This window comes from Lissotriton vulgaris, chromosome 2_1 (assembly GCF_964263255.1).
Source record: "Lissotriton vulgaris chromosome 2_1, aLisVul1.2, whole genome shotgun sequence".
Classification (NCBI taxonomy): domain Eukaryota; kingdom Metazoa; phylum Chordata; class Amphibia; order Caudata; family Salamandridae; genus Lissotriton; species Lissotriton vulgaris.
In genome coordinates this window covers 1284275773-1284298245 of record NC_141687.1, presented here as the reverse complement: position 1 = coordinate 1284298245, position 22473 = coordinate 1284275773, and the positions used below count along the sequence as shown (strand labels likewise).

Here is a 22473-nt window from a genome sequence, read left to right as displayed (position 1 = left end):
GTAAATAATAGTCATTACTTTGATCTAATTAAGACATTTGATAATGCAGACGTAAGTATGAATTATCCACAGTAGTCTTTTATAGAGTGTAATTTAACAACACACTTATTTGTTTACCACTGTTTCAAAGCTCTTCCCATTTGCTGTACTAGGAGCAAATTAATTTTCAATTATACGTTATGCGACACCTCACACCTTAATGCTATTGTCCCCTTAAGATGTCTACTGCGACCCTTGTACTACCACTTTACTGTCACCTGGAATGTGTCTGTCCATCTCCATCCTTTTTGGAGTGGTATCTTCCCTAACTGGAATAATTACTGTAGGTAGGCACATTTTTCAAGTTCTTTACTGTGTTCTGTGAAGTTAAGAAATATTCTGTTTTTCTGTGACGTTTTTCTATCTTCCACTAACTTCTCTGTAGGTACATGTGTGACGATTTTTTTGTTTTACCTCTACGCGTTCGTTTATGTCTCTCAATATGTATCAGTTTCTTTTTACCGTTGGCTGCAGAAGCCTTGCCTGCCATGGAGGTTGAAGAGAACAGGGCTCTTACACCATCTGAAGTAATACCCCTCTCCGTGGAAGCTCATACTGAGATGACCCTTGAAGATCAGCCGATGAACCTACAAACACAGTAAGAATTGCATACATGAAAACATTTCATAACTACATTATAAGAAAACGTGTTTAACCCCCCAGAAGTACAAGGAGTCTCTTTTCTATACACTCGAACGTAGTCTGGTCCCTCATCTTTAAAAACAAACAAAGCATAATAATCATTCTACACGCGGCTGCCAAAATGCATAGATGTAACTGGCTTTGACACGTTTGTGTGAAACCAGATGTTACTTGTGAGAGTTTTTGCATAAATTATAGCCCCCCCTACCATGATGTACATTTAGATAGGAGCTATATACGTGCATATTTATCTGCCAATCACCTCTTTCTCATTACTCCTATTACTTTGGGAGTATGTAGAAGTATCTAACCACCAAATCTTTACAGAGCGCGTCCCTGGCGCTTCAGAACATAGACCACATCCAATGATGGCGTGCTCGTTTTAGATTGACATGCTCCTAGATCACATTCTCCATAAAGACCTTAAGTACACACCGGGCCTCTTCATAGATGAAGATGGAGATGTGCTAGACTTCTTCAAGGCAGCTGCTAACAGGCTTGGGGATGCCCTGGATATTGTACCAAAGCACTTTCCTGTGCCTCTTGGCACCCCTTTGCTGACACCTCTTCCTCTTCTGTGGCCTACAGGCATTCTATTCTCTTGCTCAGAACAGGACTAAAAATATTGTAACTTTTTTTCCTCCTAACGTTGAGAATAGGTATAGCCAGTGTAGGGGAGAAGGAAGATTCATGGTGGAAGGAATATACTTTCCTTTTCAAATCCATTCTTTTTCTATATTTATTACATCTGTTTAATAAATTAATATTATTAAAAAGCGGTCTTTATTGTTCTACATGTTAGCTTTTTGTAGGAAGCTTTTTTTTTTCCTTTTCTGATTTCCGAGTATGCTTTAAAGGCGTGCGCTGCAATTTTCAGTTAAGTAACATGTTTTGACGGTGTGCATGCGCTTGTTGCAGAAAATCAAGCGATGCTGTTGAAGAATACCACTATGCTTTCCAAGCACTTGTCGATTGGGAAGTGTCGCAGCTTACCGCAGAGAAGCTTCTGGACCCAGATGGTGGCAAGAGCAACAATGCATCGGCGCAGACTGACTTTGATGAGGCTGCTTTCGATGCCCTTGTGGACGAGGGGGAAGGCACAGAGGAGCAACCGGGGGATTGCCTCGATGATGAGATGTTTTACTCGTTACCAGATGAGTCCACAGAGGCGATGGTGTCGAACAATGGACTTATAGGGCAGCTGCCCTTCATTTGCCCCATGGACTTGTACAGGCAGGCGTTTGGTCGTGACCCTTCACCCACATACTTCCCAGTGGGTAAACCACTTACAAGAGGAGGGACCCAGGCTGGAAATTGGACAGAGCTAAAACCCTGTCACAATATCGCGATCCAGGTTTAGTGTTACTCAGATGTCTGCTTCTTTGCCTCCCTACAGACTAGCCAGCCCGCTCTCTGTGTGCTGTCCTCAGTACTCTCTTCATGTAGGCTACCTTCTCCCTCATCATCATGTCTTCCTTTTGCCCTCGCTGATGGTCTGTCCTCCTGTCCCATGCCTGTCTATCTCTGGTCTCCATGCCGCCTACTGTGCGCCAGAACAGTGCTTTGTGATTTTCTCTTGTTTTGCCCCTATACATTCTTGCTTACCCCATCTACATAGATCCACTTTGAATTTTGCCCTCTGCTCTGCGTGTCCCCCTGCTTGCTTTTGCTTCCTACCTTTCTCACCCCTCTCCCTTTCTCTCCCCTCACATAACTTCCCTGGACAGGAAGGCTGTTTGTTTGTATGTCTCAGTATGTGTCTGTCTCTAGTGAACCAGTTGACTATTCCCCGGAACCCTATTTCGGGTGTTTCTGCGTTAAGTACACTTATTATAAGCCCACTGAAAAGAAGCTCAGCTCCCCATACGTTCTCCACTAAATAACAATAAACTGAGGTCGTCAAAGTGCTTCATTCTCATTCACCCCACACTGAGATTAAGCTGAGTTCTCCTGTAGGCTTCCCCCATCTACATAGCTCCACTTTGCATTTTGCCCTTTGCTCTGTGTGTCCCCCTGCTTCCTTTTTTCTCTCCCCTCGCATAACGTCATTGGACTGGAAGGCTGTTTGTTTTTATGTCTCAGCATGTGTCTGTATCTAGTGACCCAGTTGACATTTCCTCGAAACCCTATTTTGGGTGTTTCTGTTTTAAGTACACTTATTATAAGTCCACTGAAAATAAACTCTGCTCCCCATACGTTCTGCCCTAAATTACAATAAACTGAGATCATCAAAGTGCTTCATTCTCATTCACCCCACACTGAGATTAAGCTGAGTTCTCCTCTACAAGAGACACATCTGTCCTGCACCCACTGACAGATTAAGAACTTTCCTAGTTGCTCCCTATATCCCACACTCCTTGATGCCAAGCCATGCTCTGCTACCCTACTAGGCGTGTAACTTTTATTGTAATGTATCTCATATCTTGCCTAATTACTGCAATGAATGTTGTTGCTTGTTTTGTTTTCAGACTGACTTTGAGAGTCGAGATTTTGGCATCAATACAGAAGAAATTATCGAAAAGAATTTGGTATGTCTGTTAATTTTGCAAGTATTATGTGTTATGCAGCATTTATTGTTTTATAAAGTGCAACATTCATCCACCAGGTTGCATTCCAGACTGAAAGCACTCCCCGAAGAGTAGAATCTCCGACTTGTCTGCATTTAGTTTCAGACATTGGCCGGACATCCAGGTTGGCATTTCCGAGAGACAACTAGTGAGTCTTACCCCCGTGTCTTCGTGTCCAACGAGAGCAATTATCATTTGTGTATCGTCTGCGTAAGAGCAGATTCCGATGCTCACTTGTCGCTGATTTCAGCTAGTGAGGACACATAGGCGTTAAAGAAGGTGGGGCCCAAGGAGGCTCCCTGTGGCACTCCATACTTGATTGATTTTGGGGTTGAGACGCTCTGTATATCGCACAAAATCTTGCACGACAAGGGCCCCCCAATACTCAGATCCCTGATGAAACCACACCTGTCTACCAAACATCTAAGATCTGATACACTTGCCCTGGCTTACATCCCAAGAATAAAAAAGGCAAGATCCGGCGGCCGCTTGTTCGCCTACAACGCGCCAAAGCTCTGGAACACCCTCCCATTAGCGATGAGGAGAGATCATAACCTCCTCTCCTTCCGAAAACAATTAAAAACTTGGCTCTTCCCCTAACCTCCCTGTTTTTCTGACCTTCCCCATGGAAAAAACTAGGTCCTCTCAGCGCTGGGATGCCCAAGGGTAGCTATGCGCTCTACAAATCCACTTCCAAATTCCAAATTCCAAGGCGCCCAACTGTATGGTCGGTGTACGGTTGCTTAAGAAAGAGCAGATCCACTGAAGGGCTTTAGAATGTATGCCTTACATGTGTAAAGTTTACAGCAAGAGGTAGTGTGAGACAGTATCGAAAGCCGCCGACAGGTCTAGTAGAATCAGGGCGGCGGCTTTGCCCTGATCAACCTCAGATCAGATATTGTCTAGCACTGCGAGAAGGGTGGTCTCCGTGCTGTTAGGTGTGAAACCAGTTTGGAAGATATCCAGGAACTAATTGGTCTCAAGGTAGTTGGTTAATTGCTTATTTACCAGCTTCTCCATCCCTTTGAATAGGTATGGAAGCTGGGATATTGGTCTGTAATTTGCCGGATTTTGAACATTGGTGCCTGCTTCTTTTAGCAGGGGTACTACCATGGCTTTCTTCCAGATCTCTGGAAATACTGCAGAATGTAGGGATTGGTTAAATATCTGTGATGTAAGGGCATATGATTGGTGCAATCCGTGAAAAGATTAAGTGAGGGCAGGGGTCTAGTGGGGACCCTGATTAAACTTCCGCTATTGCTTTGGCCACCTCTTCCTCTGTGAAGGGGTCGAAATTGCTGAGATGAAATTGGGCATCTGGATGAGGACCTAAAGTTTCCCAATCTATATCATCTGGTGGATGTTGATCTCTAAATGAAGAATAAATCAGAGATTTTACTGGTAAAGAAACTGCTGATGGTCTCTCATCCCTCAAGAGAGGGTGCAAAGACTTGGGACAGACTGGGCTACAGAGCTCTTTAACTATTTTATTGAGTTCTTTCAGTGAGTTGCTATTTTCATTCACATGTTTTTCAAAGTAAGTCTTCTTGGCTTTTTTGACGGCATTGTTGTAGAGCCTCAGTTCTGTCTTCTATAACTGTCTGTCTATATCCAATTTGGATAGTCGCCCCTTGTGCTCTAGCGTTTTACACTTTCTCTTCAAGACTTTGAGATCTATTGAGTACCAATTTTAAGATGGCTCCTTAGTTTGGGGGCACAGAGGTTGAGGGTATTAAACATTTATGCTTGGAGGCTTTCTATGCTTGTGTGTACGGGCGGGGCATTGAGACATCCTGGTCAGTCAAGGAAAAGTGGCGCTTAAATGTGTCCGGGGTTACTAGTCTCCAGGCTCTTCTTGCTCCTGCTTATATCATTTGGGAGCGGGTTAATTTCGCCAGTAGGCTGAGGGTGAAAGAGATCAGGGAGTGATCTGTCCACAATAGGGGACTGATTTCCACTATATTGGTGGAATCTCTATTGGAAAACACAAGGTCCAGGGTATGACCGGCAATATGTGTGGGTTCCCCAAATCCATTGTTTTAATTGCAGGATCTGCATTTCGCTATCTACGTGTTTAGCCGCAGAGTCTTAGGAGCATGCACAACATAAACTACACCCTTGTGATTGGATTGCCCTAAAATAGTTACTACCTGGAAGATTGCACTGTATGGCTGGTACTCCACCTGCTCATGTGTCACCTGTTCTCTCTGTGCGATTAAAGTTTACTTTGCTGCAGACTGTGTTATACCTGCTGTGTGATAAAGATAAAATCTTGCACTTCAACAGCTCGTTCTGCACTTTTTCGTCCTGTACTTTAAAGCAATCGGTGAGTAATGTTGTCCACTGATGAGGATGCCTCCCTCATTATGGCCCTGTTTTCATCTCAGGAGAAGATGATATCTGAGCGCGTGAGACTGAAGGAGAACTACCAAGAGGTGCTGGACAAGCAGCGACAGGTGGAGAGTCAGCTGCACGTGCAGCTGAGACAGCTGCAGCAGCGATGCGAGGAAGAAAAGAAGATTCACAAGGTGAGGAGGTGGAACTCTTGTAGGCGGTCTTCGGTTATGTCTGTCTTGAATGCCATCTAATCCACTATTCAGTATCTCACCAGGCAAAGAGGTGGTAGGCTGGTGATTGCAGGTGTCCTCTGTCACTTCATTTTTGGCATGACTAGGTCAACACGCCACACCATACATGTTGAAGACCTGGTTCAGAGAGCTCTGGATCAGCGTCACATTTATTAGTAATCACATGCACATGGGTCAGGAAGGCATGCTGGATTTTTTGGAGGGTATAGATAAGGGGTTGTACCCAGAAAGTGTCACTGGGACCTGGGCTATCAAAGTAATAAGAGGAAGGGGTCCCAGTAATCAAGGAACAGTTTACAAAATAATTACAAATAAATCAACCAAGAAACAAATCTGTCCACATTGTTTTAATCACAATGTGAATGTATATACCAAATATATAATTTATCTCAGAGCGTGAACATGCTTTCGCAGTGCCCCAGGTATAGTAGAGAAACAAGGGAGGGGGGAGTGATCCTGTGAGGAAAAAGTGGAGGGAAGGAGGAAGAAATTCTCAGGTGACAATTTAATCAGTAGATATACATCATTTGTCCATACTACACCATGTGTGTAGAGATGGGGACCACAAGGTTCAAATTATTATTTACACAAAACAACATACTCCACAAGGTTCAAAGAATGAAAGCAATGGGGCGTGGAGTTGATAATGCGAATAGTAGTCGACGTTTCGACCCTCTAGTATGCAGGTAGAGTTGCTATCCTTGCTGTGGGGTCTTCATCAGGACAGGGGTGGGGACACACCACGAAATGGTATTCAAAAGACCGTGGTACAGTCTACCGGCATGGTCCGAATATGTCGTCAATACTGGCGATGCACAAAGTGGTATAGGGACGACCCCAATTCAATCTATTAACATGGTCCGAGGTACCGTCAATTCAAGCGGAGCTGGAGAGTCTAAGAGACTGATGAACGCGATCAAACTAAGATCATGTGGAGGTCTGGTCAAGTCAGACGAGGGCTTCGTAGTTATTCTCATCCATTGTTTGCGACATGGCCCCCAAAACAGCTTCTATGTCGCTAAAGGGGCACCATCTGCCACTATTCACCGCAGCGACTCCTCAAAAAGTCTTGTTCATCCCACGAAGTCATGGATTTTTTTGAGGGGCTTCCATGCCACATAGAAGTCATTTGTGTCATACAAGTTTATGGAAAGGCCCTAAGTTAATGGTGGCCTACAGCAGCCCTGAAAACGGATGCAAATATCTGCATTTGGTGTCGTCAGAAAATACAGTCTTTGAAATGATAAACTACTTTCTCTTCGTATTCAGAGATACACCTCTTATGCACCTGTGCTGCTATGGGATAGGCCCAGGTTACACCAGACGTCCGTCCCATTAGCCACTGTTAGCCAAACACCTATGAAGAGCTACTCATTTAGTACTTCTAGGAGCGGTATCATAGCAGAGTTGTTCTGCGACTTTTGCTGGGTCACACTTATAGCTTCACTCATGTATTAAAATGTTTCATTGGGCTGCACGATACTAATTAATACAGACTTCATACATACTTTACACACATAAATTAGTAAGTCTTGAACTGTGTTCAGTGAAGCAGCTTCACATGTATCCTTTCAATTTCCAAAAGCAGGTCTACTAGCGCACCAATGACAGTCGTGCTCACTGCAACAACACTTTTACATGTCTCTAAGCCCAATGTTTGGATTTCAAGTATTAGTCATAACATTTCTTGCCTTAAGGGATCCTGTCACATAGTAAAGATAGCTTCGATAGTGACTTTTCTGACTCCCTTCTTATGTCTTCCTCTGCATATTTCCTCTGTTAACTCTTTTGTGCATTATTTATATGAATCTATCAAGCAATTGTATATTTATTTGCTAAAAGTATTTGTCCCATAGAACATATATAATGTGAATGTGTGTGTATATATTATATGTATGTATATAAATATATATATTCACTGAAAAAAACAAAGGTTACAGGGATGTTATAGTTAGGCTCATATTTCACTTGTACAAAACCAGGAAAAATTCAGCAGTTATTAGCTAACTATAAATCACGCCCGCAATGCACTGCTTATGACCGCATATAATACAGAACTCATGGGATGGTCAGTGACATCATTGATGATATCTCAAATGACCTCACTGATGACATAATCCAGTAATTGAAACAGTTTTACAAAAAAAAATTTATTTTTTATTTTTTATTTATTAAACCAGAACAGTACATTGGATACACATCATTTCAAAAAAGAAACAAGAAAGATCTGTTGGTGTGATTTCCACCAACACACAAAATTTGACATAAGCAGGGAAAACCAATAGCAGTATGACAAAACATAAAAAGACATTAATCCACAAGAAAAAGAAACATTACTGACGACCACTTAAAGTTGGATTTATACCATCCCGCCAGCGTAATACAGGACTCCAAATAGCCTCGCCCAATTTCCTAGCCTTCAATCCCCTGGTAGCATAAATCGATGTCTCATAATTACAAACCCGCTAGGAGGCGAGCTAGCCACATTTGGAAGCTGGGGGGAACAGAGTCTTTCCAACAGGCAGATATAATTATTCTTAGTATAGCCGTACCAATAAAAACAAGTCTTTTTTCGCTTCTGCTAAACGTTAGGGACCCATCAAGACCCATTAAATATAAGCAGTCAGATTCGGGTAATCTGTGGCCGAATATTGCCATCCAATAGTCTGAGATCATACTTTTTATTAAATCGAGCTTACAACTACTAAACATATGGATACTATCTGCAGGTCCCACTGCACATCTAGGACAAAGATCATTTTCTCTTTTCCCCCAGGTGTATAATTTAGCAGGGGTATAATACAAGCTAAACACAGTTTTATATAGCTGGGCTTTAAGATTACTAGACATGAGCAGGCGATTTGATAATTCAATGCATTTATACAAATCAACATCGGGATTCTCAAACTTCACTGCCCATTTTGCTTCAGTTTTCTCAAGATCGTCCCGGATTTCAAACCTAAGGGTATCATAAAGGGTGCCGATTCTTATATTGGATCTATTCACTAACTCCAATAGTTCAATATTTGAGAGGTCCACAGTTGATATATTAGCTTTAAGTTTAGCAATCAGTTGAGCATACTTAAGAAAATCTCCATTGAGCAGATTATATTTCGTTTTTAATTCAAAAAAGGAAGTTTCAAAACCTTTAAACAAAAAGTCATGAACCGTTAAAATACCCAGGAGTTTCCATTTTCTTGCTGTAGAATCAAAACCGATATTGGAGGTGAGAGACGAATGCCACAAAGGTGTATATATGGTAATCTTGCTAATATGCATATGTTTGTGAATCTTTTTCCAAACTTTAAGGGCATTAGTTATAGTTGCATATTGTCGATAGTTTCTGTAGTAAGAGGTGTATGTGTAACGAAGGAACAAGCCGTCAACATTGCGCCCCAAAATAAGCTCATAAATAGATGGAATTGAGGTAATTACGCTGTAATCAGTTACGCTTTTAGTTTTGATCAGAGGGGCAAAGATCTGCATAAAGGCAGCCCAATGATACAAAGTAGTGTTGGGGAAAGCTAAGCCTCCTCTATCTAAAGGTAAAGACAGCAGTTTGTGTGACCTCCTGATCTTACCGTGTTGCCAAATGAACTTGGACATAAGTGAATTTAGTGATTTTAAGATCTTATCGTCAATGGCTAAAGGAATAGCCCGGAACAGATGAAGAAACCTTGGTAGGACGTTCATTTTTAAAAAGTTGGCTCTACCTATAATTGTAAGATATAAGCTATTCACTTGATCAAGATCATTTTTAATTCTACCTAGGAGAGGGTCAACATTTATTTTAATAATACTTTTAATATCTGGGCTGATCACAATTCCCAAATATGTAGCATTATTCATCACCCTAGGATCGATGCAAACTATGTTGTTAGTGCATATAATTAAAGTTTTCCCCTTATTAAGAGAATATCCTGAGAATTTACCATATTCGGTAGTCAGGTTTTCAATAGTAATAATAGCCTCAGAAGGATCAGGAGTGACAATGGCTATGTCGTCTGCGTAAGCTAATACTTTTGTTTGGTATTGACCGCAGACCACAGGCTTAATTAAGTGAGTCTCTGAGAGTTTTAAAATTAAAGGATTGATATACAATGCAAATATTAAGGGGGAACAAGGACACCCCTGTCTAGTGCCCCTGGATATACTGATGTAACCGGAAACAGACCCTGATACCTGAATCTTAGCTTTGGGCGAGTGATACATGGTTTTAATTGATTTTATACATTTGGGGCCGAAATTAAGGCGCGACATAACCGCCCATAAGAAAGACCAAGAGACGCGGTCAAAGGCTTTTTCGGCATCCAGCAGGATCATTGACATCCGGCCACCCGTAGCAGACATGGAGTCAAACAAAGTAATAACTCTATTAATATGGTTGGTAGTCCCTTTCCCTGGGATGAAACCATGTTGCCACGGGGAGACCAGATGTTCAATGACCCTACTCATCCTGACAGCCATCACCTTAGCGTATAATTTGGAGTCCGAATTAATTAATGAAATGGGACGGTAGGAGGTAACCAGTTCCGGGGGTTTACCTTTCTTTGGGAAAACAACAATATTAGCTTCATTCCAGGATTCGGGAGGTATCCCGTTGTATTGAATACCTAAAAATAAATCATGGAGAAGCGGCCCTAGCTGGTGGGTCAGTATTTTTATATAAATCAATTGGAATTTTATCAGGGCCTGCAGCCTTACTGGAAGACATTACTGATAAAGCAGCGAGCACCTCTTCTATTGTAATTTCTTTTTCTAAATCTCTTCGAGAAACGTCGTCAAGGCGTTTTTCATCGTCTGGGGAGTTAAGTAAGTTATGTAGGTACGTAGCGGAATCCCTTTCCGTATACACAGCGTCCTCAGAATATAATTTCTGGTAGTATTGTTGAAATTTCTTAGCAATATCTTCAGTTTGGGTATACACCTGTCCACTATCATGAATAGAAGTGATATTGTTGGAAGTGGTCTTCTGTCGTGTGCGTAGTGCTAATTGTCTGCCAACTTTTTCTCCACTCTCATAAACATCCTTTCTATGTACTCTGTAAGTTTGGGCCACATTCTGACTAAGATTGTGATTAAGGTCTGTTTTTAGAGCTATGACCTGATACATCTCATGTTTTGCATCACAACCTCTTGATATTTGTAAGATATGTTTTTGCTCTGCTATCACTAGAGCTTGCATCTTTAAATTAAAATCATTAAATTGCTGCTTCCTAGCATGATTTTGAAAACTAATAGTTTCGCCTCTAAGGGAAGCTTTAAAGCTGCCCCAAACTGTATTCCTCGAAGCACTAAAGCGATTGGCCTCAAAGAATTGTGTTGTCCAGTGTTTTATATGAGAAATATATTGGGTATTCGTCAGCAGTTTACGGTCAAATGTCCAGGACCTGCGTTGACTGATGGGGTCGGGTGTATTTGTTAAAAGGATGAGAGGATTATGGTCCGAGATGATCTTTGGCTGTTTACTAATTGAAGAGTGTGCTAGAAATTCATGTGATACAAAAAAATAATCAATCCTGACGTGTTTCTGATGAGGGTGCGAGAAATAAGTATACCCAGGGTCATCTTTGTTTGAATAATTCCAAAAATCGACTAAACCTAAACTATTGGACAATCTGACAAGTGCTTTGAAAACCTTAGGTTTACGACCTGTGTATTTCTGCTGAAGTGGAATTACGACAGGTTGTACTTTAAGAGAGATGTTGAAATCCCCACAGATGATGAGCGGGCCTTGCCAGGTTGGAAGCTCTGTTTCTAAAAATTCAAAAACAGCTGGTTCATCTTGATTAGAACCGTAGATAGTGCAGATTGTAATTCCCAGGGCCAGTTTAGCCACCGCCCACCTGCCATGCGGGTCTGACATATGCCGAACTGCTGTCCCAAGATGAGTTTTTGCCAAAATCGCTACACCCCTTATATTTGAAGTTTGTGTTGAGCTTGTTAATAAATTATATCCCCTTAATTTAAACAGAGATCTTTTCTCCCAGGGTATATGCGTCTCCTTGAGACATAGAACATCGACAGGGTTTAAGCGGACTAATTCAGCCAGGAGCAATCGTTTATTAGTAGTCAGTAGCCCCCCTACATTCATTGTTTGAATCGTTAGCTTACCCATTATCAAAGCTGTATGTTTGCCAACGTATAATACCTGAACATATTTGATTATAGATAATGTGCATTGGCATCTCCTTCTGCTTAGAATTTATTTTATTATAGTTCATACAAGCTGTGTATCCTTTTATCTGGCCTGGTTCTTTTTTGTTTTTGATGCAACCCCCCCTCTCCACCCCCCCTTCCCTACCACCCTTGCCCGACCCTCCCCCCAGAACCCCCCCCCCCCCCCCCCCCCCCCACAACAAGAGGCATTCAGACTCTACCAGAGTCTGGGTGATGAGGAGCAGAGCAAAACCTGAGCTACCAACTTAAATTTATAGAATATATAAAATCCCCACAGGGTCACCTACAAAGGGAGCAAGCCTAGTGCGATGTGAGAAAATAACAACAAAAAGGAGATTCAGGCCTTAATATTATAACTCAATGGTCTAATTACTGAATCTCATCTAAATAAGCTTTGGCTTTAATCTCTGAGGTAAAAAAAGAAGTCTGTCCTGCACGTACAACTTTTAATTTAGCAGGATTATTCAAATAGGCTTGAGCTCCTTTATCCTGAAATGGCTTGATCAATGAGCGTAGACGCCATCGCCGCTCTACAGTTGCATGACAGAAGTCAGGTCTTGTGAAGAAAGAGCAGTCTTTGAACTTCAATTTACGATCGGGTCTGGCTTTCTCTGCGACTATCTGCCGCAACAAAAAGTTCCCAAAATAAACTAAGATGGCACGTGGGTATACACCAGGTTTAGCAGGTATTTTAAAAGGGACTCGATGTGCACGTTGTATTTCCAAGTCTAAGTTCCAATCATTTAGTTCAGGCATTGAGTCTCTAAGCATTTGCACTACAAATGTGCGGATGTTCTCGCCCTCAATTTTTTCTGGAATTCCCAAAATACGTAAATTGCTGCGGCGTTGTCGATTCTCAAAATCCTCGAGTTTCCATTTCATATCTATTAATTCAGCGTCTTGTAGCTTAATATTTTCAATATTAACCATCACTTCGTTCTCATTGAGGAGCACTCTTGACTCGATCTCGGTCACTCTCTCTCCAAATGCAGTGCAGGACTTAGTAAGCTTTCTGACTACCCCCTGAACTTTTCGTAATGCAGCTCTAGATTTTTTACTTTCTAAGGTAGTCCCTTCCCTATGGGCTGCAATAGCTTGCAGAATGGTCTCTACTGCTGCTGAAGAGAGCTCGCTAGGATTAGGGTGGTAAGAGTCATGAGCAGGGGAGAGAGACAGCTTCGGAGGAGGATAATCCCCCTCAGTGCCACTATGCAGCGGTCTAGAACTTGCCCCTGGTTTAGTGCGAACAGTATTGGTTTTAGAGTGATCTTCGTTGGTGCCTTCAGAGGCACTGCATATATACGCTGAGTCCTGTCCCTCCTCTAAGTCGGATGAAAGCTCTGGGTCTGATTCAGTCTCAAGTTCTATGGAGCCATCCGTTTCAATCTCTATCCCCGCTTCGTCAGAAAATGAATAAAATTCAGAACGTTCTTTATCCCCGTCTGCAATTATGCGTATTTCCTGCGCTATGGTTGCTGGTAGCTCAAGTTCAGGGATAGCAGGGGGTAAGGAGGGTTCTAAGGCTGTATTTAGCAAGCTGGCAGTAGTTAGTTCAGATCTCGTCTTGGCGTTAATCGGTGTTTGCTCCAGCATAGAGATATTTGTATCCTCCGGATGAGTCAAGTCTTGACCCTCAGTTTGAACCTCTAGCTCATCTTGATGCTGAACTCCCAATATGTTTGCACTTTCACCTGAGAAAGACATACAGAGCCCTGCAGTTTCAAGTTCATGTTGCTCATTCAGCTCTATATTTTGAGTAGGATTAGAAGAGCCCCCCGACTCATTCCTGGCAGTATTAGCCTCACTCATCACTGTCAAAGACCCAGACCTCACAGTTTGTAACGTCAGCTGTGGTGGTGAAGTGGAGAACTCAACTGCCGTTAAATTCTGAAAAGGCTGACTGTTGTTCAAGAGCTCAGTCTCGTTCGGTGTGGCAGACTGATTCCTGTTGAGGGCGCCTTGTTTTCGCCTTAGTAAATCAATTACTGAGCCACCTGGAGAGGGCTGAGCTAGGGGGGTCAATTTCCTTCTGACAGCGAGAGCCTCGTGCCTTGGAGAGCACTCCGTTAGTAAAGGTTTCTTGGCTTTTCCCCTATGCCGCCCTGTCGAAGTAGAAGCACTGTCAGATCCGGCTCCATCTTTCCGAATCCGCTCCGTCTCTTCCCTGACTGTACGAGCTGCTTTTGCGAGTCTCGCACGAGCAGCAGCCGAGGAAACCGCCGAGGCCGTCTTTGGAGGCATATCGGGAAACTCCTGTGAGCAATTGGATGCAGAAGTCGAATATTGCAGTACCTTCCCGCAAGCTGATGAGTCTGACTGGGCTGCAACTGACGAGTCGTGGGTAGAGGAGAATTCCTCCGGCTGAGCGGCCACACCCTGATCCGATGAGCAGGAAACAAGCTGAGCCCAGAGTGAGCTCGTAGGCAGAACGGCACAGAGAGACCTCAGAATGGCGTGATTGAGGCAAGTGAACAAAGATCGCTGCTGTGCTCCTGCAGCGCAAAACACACAGGTCGGTAAGTCTTTCACGGGGTCACTTGGCATTTTTCTTTTTAAATTATTTGTTTTGAAGTCGACCCCCTTGCTGGAAACTGTGTTTGAAAATCGAAGCACTAACTCATATTAGAAAAAATTAGTCAATTGTTGTATAAGCAGCCTGTATTCACGGGTGGTGATCGCTGTTATCCAAACGGCTTCTGGAGCTCAGGTAAGCTGCTGCTATGTGGTTTGAATCAAACCGCCATCTTGCCTCTTACAAAAGTTACTGAGCATTAAATATAGAAAGGAAGGTAAGTTGCTGAAAGTGTCTTTATGGGTGAGTCAGTGTGTGTGTATATGGATTATAAAAGAGTAAGTATGTAATTATGTCAGAGACTGTAAACATAAGTGCCTGTGAGTTTTTGTATGGATGAGTGAGTGGTGTCTCAGTAGGTGTATGAGTAAGTGTTTAGGTGTGTGTGTGTGTATGGGTGAGTGAGTCTGTGAAAGTGGGTACAATGGTGAATGAGTGGCTCAATGTGTGATTGTGCGGGTGTGTTACTGACTGTAACTGTGGAATAAGATGGTGCATGAGTGACTATGGGTCAGTAAACACGTATGTAAGTGTGTCTGTGTGAGTGAGAGAGCATTATTGGTTCTATAGGTATGTGGTTGGGTGTATAACTGCATATATGACAGACTGAGTGCCTCTGTGGTGAGTGAATGGTTATGTTAGTGGCTGTAAAGGTGAGTAATTGAGTGTGAGAGATTGTGTGAGACAGTTTATGCTTATGACAGTGACTGTACAGGTGAGTGAGTGCATGTGTTACTATATGGATCAGTAAGCAAGTGGGTGTGTGAGTAACTGTATGGGGAGTGAGCAGCTGTGTGAGAGTGTATTGGTGAGTAGATTTGTCAGTACCTGTGTGAGTGGGTGTATGGGTGTATAAGTGGGTGTGTAAGTGTTCTGAGTGGCTGTATTAGTTACTGAATACAAGTATCAATGGTTACATATGTGAGTTAATGGTTGCGTTAGTAACTGTATGGATGAGTTCATCTGTGAGTGTCTTTATGAATCAGTGAGTAGGTGTGTTTACTGTTTGCTTCTGTCTGTCATATATATGTGTGGTTGAGTGAGAGTGGGTGTTCGAGAGGTTGTATGGGGGTGTCGGTGTGTAAGTGATTCTGCGGATGATGTCATCAGTGATGTCATTTGAAGTGTCATCAATGAGGTCACTGACCATGTTATTAGTGATGTAATATGGGAGGTCATAAGTAGTGTAGTGCAGGGGCTTGAGTTATTGTTAGCTCAGGTAACTATAACTAATGCATTTCACTGGTTTCGTTCAAGTGAAATCTGAGCCTAACTACGTCCCTGTAACCTTTGTTTTTCAGGGAATTTGTAAAGTTTTTTTTTTATTCTATTTTTATAAGTTGTATGCTGCTGTAATGTTTGCTTTTTTATAGTTAATTTGTAAAGTTTTAAAGATATATATTTTCTAACTGTAACATCCTGTGATTTATGCTTTTTTACTGTATTACATTTTTCATTTAAATATTGGATAGTGTTGATTATAGCTGTGTTACAATCAAACATTTTATTTATCAGTATGAGTGAGTTCCTCTAATTTGTTTTAGGTTATTAATATATTCCTTTTTTTGTGTGTGTGTTTTTTTTCTTTGTTCAGCGATGTGAGTATTGCTGTACCGTTTTTGAACACTATAAAAATTACATGAATATATATATATATTTTATAGTATGTTGGACATTAGGGGGTTTATTAGATTAACCTTTAAAGTTGTGTTTCTTAAGGAAGTTTCACTAAAAGCATTCAATCATTTATGCACCATTTATATCCTCATTCTAACATCACGCCTTTTTCATAAAGTGTAAAGCACATACAAATACACATTTTATAATACTTTGAACACTAGGGGTTTGTTAATGTACTGTACTGTATAAACATGTTTTTCTACTGAGTTTCTAAGGAACCCGTCTTTAAAACAAATGTAGCCTTTTTGTGGTGATGCTGGGCTTCGCGACAATCGTGAAGATGTCGCGTAGTTGCAAAACAAAAGCAGACCTTCAATACCCACCAACACATTAAAAATCTATAACTATAAATCAGATTCTAACCATCACACTAGATATATTATATCTAAATGACTATAAAATCATACAACTCCCTCAATGTGTCTAGCAAAGTGTGGAAGACTCTTTCACTGGGATCTGTGCCTCGCTGCATCTCTGAGTCAGTAAGTCTTTCCTTCGGCTTATAAGTATCTGAGTTTGTCTGTGAGTGGGTGTGTCAGTCTCTAATTAGGTCTCTGAGTGAGTGCATTACTGTCTGAGTGGGTCTATAACAGTATATCAGAGTCTCTGACTGCATCTGTTACTGGGTTTCTCACTCTGAGTGGGTCTGTAAGTGGCTCTCTAAGTCTCTTGAGTGGGTATGTGACTGGGTGTATAATTGTTTGAGTGGATCTGCAAGTCGGTGTCTCAGTACCTGAGTGGGTCTCTGAATAAGATGTATCAGTGTCTCAGTGGCTGTCTCAATATCTTAGCGAGTCTCCAATTCGATACTTCAGTATCTGAGTGGGTCTCTCGGTGTGTGCATCAGTGTTTGAGTGGGTCTATCAGAGCGTGTATTAGTGTATGAGTGGCTTGAAAGTGTGTGTCTGAGTATCTGAAAGGTCCTCTCAGTGGGTGTGTCAGCGTCTAAGTAGGTCCTTGAGGGATTGCATCTGTGTCTGAGCGGGCTTCTGAGTTAGTGGATCAGAGTCTTAAGTAGTTCTCTGAGTGGATCCGTCAGTGTCTGACAGTGTCTCTGAGTGGGTGTGTCAGTGTCTAAGAGAGTCTGAGTCGGTGCATCAGTGTCTGAGTTCATCTTTGAGTCAGTGTCTGACTCTCTGAGCATGTGCATCAGTTGTCCACTGGGTCTTTAAGTGGGTGCAACAGTGTCTGAGTGAGTCTGTCAGTGGTTGCATCAGTGTCTCAGGGGTTTATGAGTGAATGCGTACATCTACGAGTGGTTGCATCAGTTTCTAAGTGGGACTCTGAGTGTTTGTGCAAGTGTTTCGTCGTCAAACGTCACAAAAATTATAGGCAAATCAAAAATGCTTTTCCTACGGAAACATGGTCCTAATTAGAACTACTTACTGCCAACTACCAGTAGATATATATATATGCAACGCACAGAGTTTGCCTGGAATGAAGAAGCCCAACGCAGGTGAGTGAAAGTAATCCCCCTTTTAATGGAGAAACCAGCAGCAGGTAACAGCACGCAGGCACCCAACTTGAAACTAAGTCCTGTGAAAACACCTGACGCGTTTCATGTTAACAAACATTTCTTCAGGGGCTCATAGTTGCAAAAGAGTTACTGGGCACAGCAGTTTAAAAGGCACTTATTATTACGTCCTGCCCTGATGGGCGTTGCCACGAGCGTGGCCTCCTGGATCATGTAGTACCGGTTTCCATAACTCATGTGAGCCGCCGTGCACAGTCTCCAAATGTCAGCAATTAATTAAAACCCAAGTGGGTAGTGAAGGTTCACCCACGCCGTTTACTGCTGCTCCAGTGTGTAAATCCATTGGGACTCTCCTGTCCTTACGCTGTAACCTCGGTTGAAATAACAGCAGGAGTGTGCAAGACACAGTGGGGGCCTCACTCGCGGCTCAGGCAGCGCTGCTTAAATCCAACACACAGAGTTTGCCTGGAATGAGGAAGCCCAACGCAGGTGAGTGACACACGTGCTGTTACCTGCTGCTGGTTTCTCCATTAAAAGAGGGATTACTTTCACTCACCTGCGTTGGGCTTCCTCATTCCAGGCAAACTCTGTGTGTTGGATATATATATATATATATATATATATATATATATATATATATATATATATATATATATATATATATATATATATATATATATATATATCCTACTGGCGGTCGCCAGTAGGTAGTTATAGTTAGGATTTTTTTCAATGCAAAATCTCAAAATTCTATTTGGAATAACTTTGGCGCAGGTTGACGAATCTGCCTGAAAACTTCCTCAAATTTGCCTCGCGGAGCTCTGGTCCTTCCTTGAAAGTTTCGGGGGGATTCGTCAAGCGGGGGACGAGATTAAAGGGGGGTCCCAAAACGTGTTTTCCCCATGTTAATTTCCATAGGGCGGTCAAACTCACTTTTAGCCTGAACGGCTGAATGGATTTGCACCAAACTTGGCAAAATTGTAGGGACTGGTAGCCCGATGTGCCTTTGCTATGTCTCAAGATATGTGCTCCAGTGGTTTTTAAGTAATTTCGGTTAAAAAAAAATATATATATCTATGGCAGCGCCCTCGGTACGCGCTCCGGGGAGCGCCCCGGGCGTGCCACGCGACTTGCGCACAGAAAGCTGATTGGCTCTCGGGTGTCTGTAAACATTCGAAACAGTCCGGAGCGTCCGCCATCTTGTGTCTCGGTAGGATCGGGACACAAGAGGTGGCCAAAACAAAGGGGGAAATGACCATAAGGGGGCAGGGTAGACCCCCCCCCCCGACCCCTTAGGTTTGATGTGGGGGCTATAAAAGGGCCCCGCGGGGCAAAGAAAATATATATTTTTTTTCGATTTTCGCGGAGGGAGCGCCCGGTACGCGCACCGGGGAGCGCACCGGGAAGCGCACAAAAGAGAAAAAAGAATGCCAGAGTTTAACATTTTTAGCAATATTTTATAAATGGGAGGTAGTTCTGAAAATAACTTTTTTTTAAATTCTTTTTGTTGTTTTATATTTTCTTTATTATTTTTTGAACATTTTTTTTTTGTATTTTTGAACAATTTTATATTTTTTGTGTGTTTTTTAAGAGAACAAACAAAAAACAGGGAATTGGAAATGGCTCAACCGGAGCAAAACAAAAGAAAAGAATTACTGCTTCCTTTTCTTGCTGCATTGGTGCTTGTCCACAGCATTATTTATTAAGGTGACACTAAGTTCACCATAACATAATGTTTTGCCACAGAAAATGCAAACGATTTTGATGGTGCCAAATTTTTGTTGAATATTTGGCACCATTTGGCGTCCTTCAGGACCAGAAAGTGAGTGTTCTGTAGAGGAGGTGCTGGCCACAGGGGGTGGGTTGTTTCAAAGTTCCTGGACTTCAGCCTGGGCTAAATTATTGGGATGCCACCTCTCCATGTGGCGGATCATGGTAAAATTACCAAAAGAATATTTCCTTTGGGGATTGCCCCTGGAGAGGACTTTGCCACAAATAAGACAGGTGACTTTGGGGGCGTTCACCTTTTTCTGGTCTTCAGGAAAAGACAAGAATTGCCAAATAAAGTGCACTTTAACGTGCCTTTGCCTTGGTTCTTCAGGCAGGAAGCGCCTTGGTTGTTCCTCCTCCTCCTCTTCTTCCTCCTCTTCTTCTTGTCCTCCAAGAAACTGTGGTGTTGGACCTTCTTTTCTTGTTGGTGGTGGTGGTGGGGGTGCACCAGCTGCAGCTACAAGTGATGCCATGGTTTGCACAAAAATAGCTCTTGCTCTCTTAATGAAGAAAGTTAGAATGAGGAAAAAAGGAGGGGGCTTTCATTATTTGGAGAAAAAAAATGATGAGAACCAATGAAAAGTGTTATTTTCAAGTCACATGACCCGATGCGCTTACGTTACGCGCTCCGGCGCGCTTACGTTACGCGCACCGGGCCACGCCGCGGAGCGCTTCCGGGTGCGTTTACGCAGCGCGTCATAAGACACATCGCGCGGCTACGCGATACGTCACGCTTACGCGACGCGTCACGATGTTGTTTTTGATCGCGTCATTGGCGCTAACGGGACGCTTCCCGGTTCGCGCACCGGGGCGCTTCAAAATACAACGCTTTCCGGGGCGCACACCAGGAACTCTCCAAAGCAAAATTTTTTAACAATATACAAAAAAAAACATTTGGAAAATTGTAGGGACTGGTAGCCCGATGTGCGTTTGCTATGTCTCAAGATATATGCTCCAGTAGTTTTTAAGAAAATTAACTTTTAAAAAATATATATTGGGCTACATTGGGCTATATATATGTTAGAGCTCAAATGTAGCCCAAATGTAGCCCAAAGATGGCCACCAGAGACAAAAAAATACAAATGTAGCCCAAATATCAGCCAGATGTAGCGCAACTATAGCCCAATGACAGAATGTACCAGAGTGTTCTAAAGAACAATTAGAGCGCTAACAGTCTTACTTATAAAGTGAGACTTATAGTTAGGAATTAGCATTAAAAAAACCTTTGAAATTCACTGAAAAAACCAAACCATAGGTTTCACACCAGTTATAGTTAGGAATTAGCATTTAAAAAACCTAGGAAATTCACTGAAAAAACATAGGTTTCACACCAGTTATAGTTAGGAATTAGCATTTAAAAAACCTATTAAATTCACTGAAAAAAACCATAGGTTTCACACTAGTTATAGTTAACTGGAAATTTTACTGACATAAAACCATTGAAATTCCCACGTTATAGTTAGTTGGACTCACTATAACTTGCGCGTGCAATGCACTGCTGATGACGTCACATATTACATCACTCATGACATGGTCAGTGACATCACTCATGACATCACTGATGACACCATCCTTGTGACAGAGTGACAGACCTCCTTTCAGTGTAATGTAACCCTTGAAACACATATTCAAAAATAGAAACTAACATTTTCAAAAAAATGGAGATACCCATACCAGTTACAACAACCAATTCAGAAATTACACCATCTATATACACATCCACTCATTCACCAACAGTTCTATATAGTCACTCATACATATACTCACTCATCATATGTAGTGATACACCTATACATCCTGTTACACACTGACAGTCATCCAAAAGTTACTCACACATGCAAATAAACTATTCAACATCCATTTATTTTCATATACAACTATACACAAACTACTACCTTACTTCTAAGGAAACTTACACAAACTTACTCACTTAAACAATCACTTATAGAAACACATACTTACAATCTCTCACTCTCTCATATACTCACTTATATACATCAATACTCACAAATACTAGATTAAAACATATCTTGTTACTGATAAAGACACTAGTGAGACAGCCATTCACTCACTAACACACACATATACACACTCATCCACCCATACAGTCTTGCACATATGTTGTCTTCAAAACACATACAAACAGTGAGTCAGTCATTAATGCATCTATGTGCTAAGTAATACCCCCACCAAACCATACTGACACTCATACTGATACTAAAAAAGCATCTAATAACCCATATACACACACATGTAGCTACTCACCAACCCATGCAGCCACTTATACACAAAGTGAAACACTGATACATATATTTAAATATTTAAACATTACTCGCTAATATATGTATTCACTAAGATACACTTAATAAGCCAGTTAACCAATCAATTTTTTTTTAAATATATCTTTTTAGACACTTATTTAAACATTTATTCTTCCATCACCCTTTACATATACATATATAAAACATATTTATTTTTCAGAAAGACACACATTCACTGGATGGTGTCATCAGTGATGTCATGAGTGATGTCACTGACCATGTCATGAGTGATGTAATATGTGATGTCATCAGCAGTGCATTGCACGTGCAAGTTATAGTGAGTCCAACTAACTATAACGTGGGAATTTCAATGGTTTTATGTCAGTAAAATTTCCAGTTAACTATAACTGGTGTGAAACCTATGGTTTTTTCAGTGAATATATATATATATATATATATATATATATATATATATATATATATATATATATATATATATATATATATATATATATATATGTATATGTGTGTGTATGTGTATATATATATATATATCACCAATGAACCCCTCCGGTCCAAGAAGGCACACAGCACTCTCCCCACCTCCGGCATGCGTGCCTTTCTGTCACACGAGATTACATCCTTCTTGAAACGCGTCGACATGGAAATGATATCAAGGCGGGAATGCCTCTTCATCAGG

At 41.8% G+C, this 22473-nt stretch overlaps 1 protein-coding gene across 3 annotated transcripts in view; it reads left to right on the top strand.

Annotated features, from left to right (window-relative positions):
* The window catches only part of RNF214 (ring finger protein 214), a 232873-nt gene that overhangs the window by 6549 nt on the left and 203851 nt on the right, over nucleotides 1–22473 (top strand). For 2 of the 3 annotated variants that reach the window (XM_086957033.1, XM_086957035.1), the window contains exons 2-5: nucleotides 514–637; nucleotides 1600–2035; nucleotides 3150–3209; nucleotides 5636–5776. In XM_086957033.1, coding sequence (XP_086813159.1) covers nucleotides 528–637; nucleotides 1600–2035; nucleotides 3150–3209; nucleotides 5636–5776 — 747 coding nt within the window. In that variant the 5' untranslated portion in view covers nucleotides 514–527. Of the gene's footprint in view, nucleotides 1–490; nucleotides 638–1599; nucleotides 2036–3149; nucleotides 3210–5635; nucleotides 5777–22473 lie in introns of all 3 variants that reach the window. The other variant, XM_086957034.1, reaches the window with a different exon arrangement.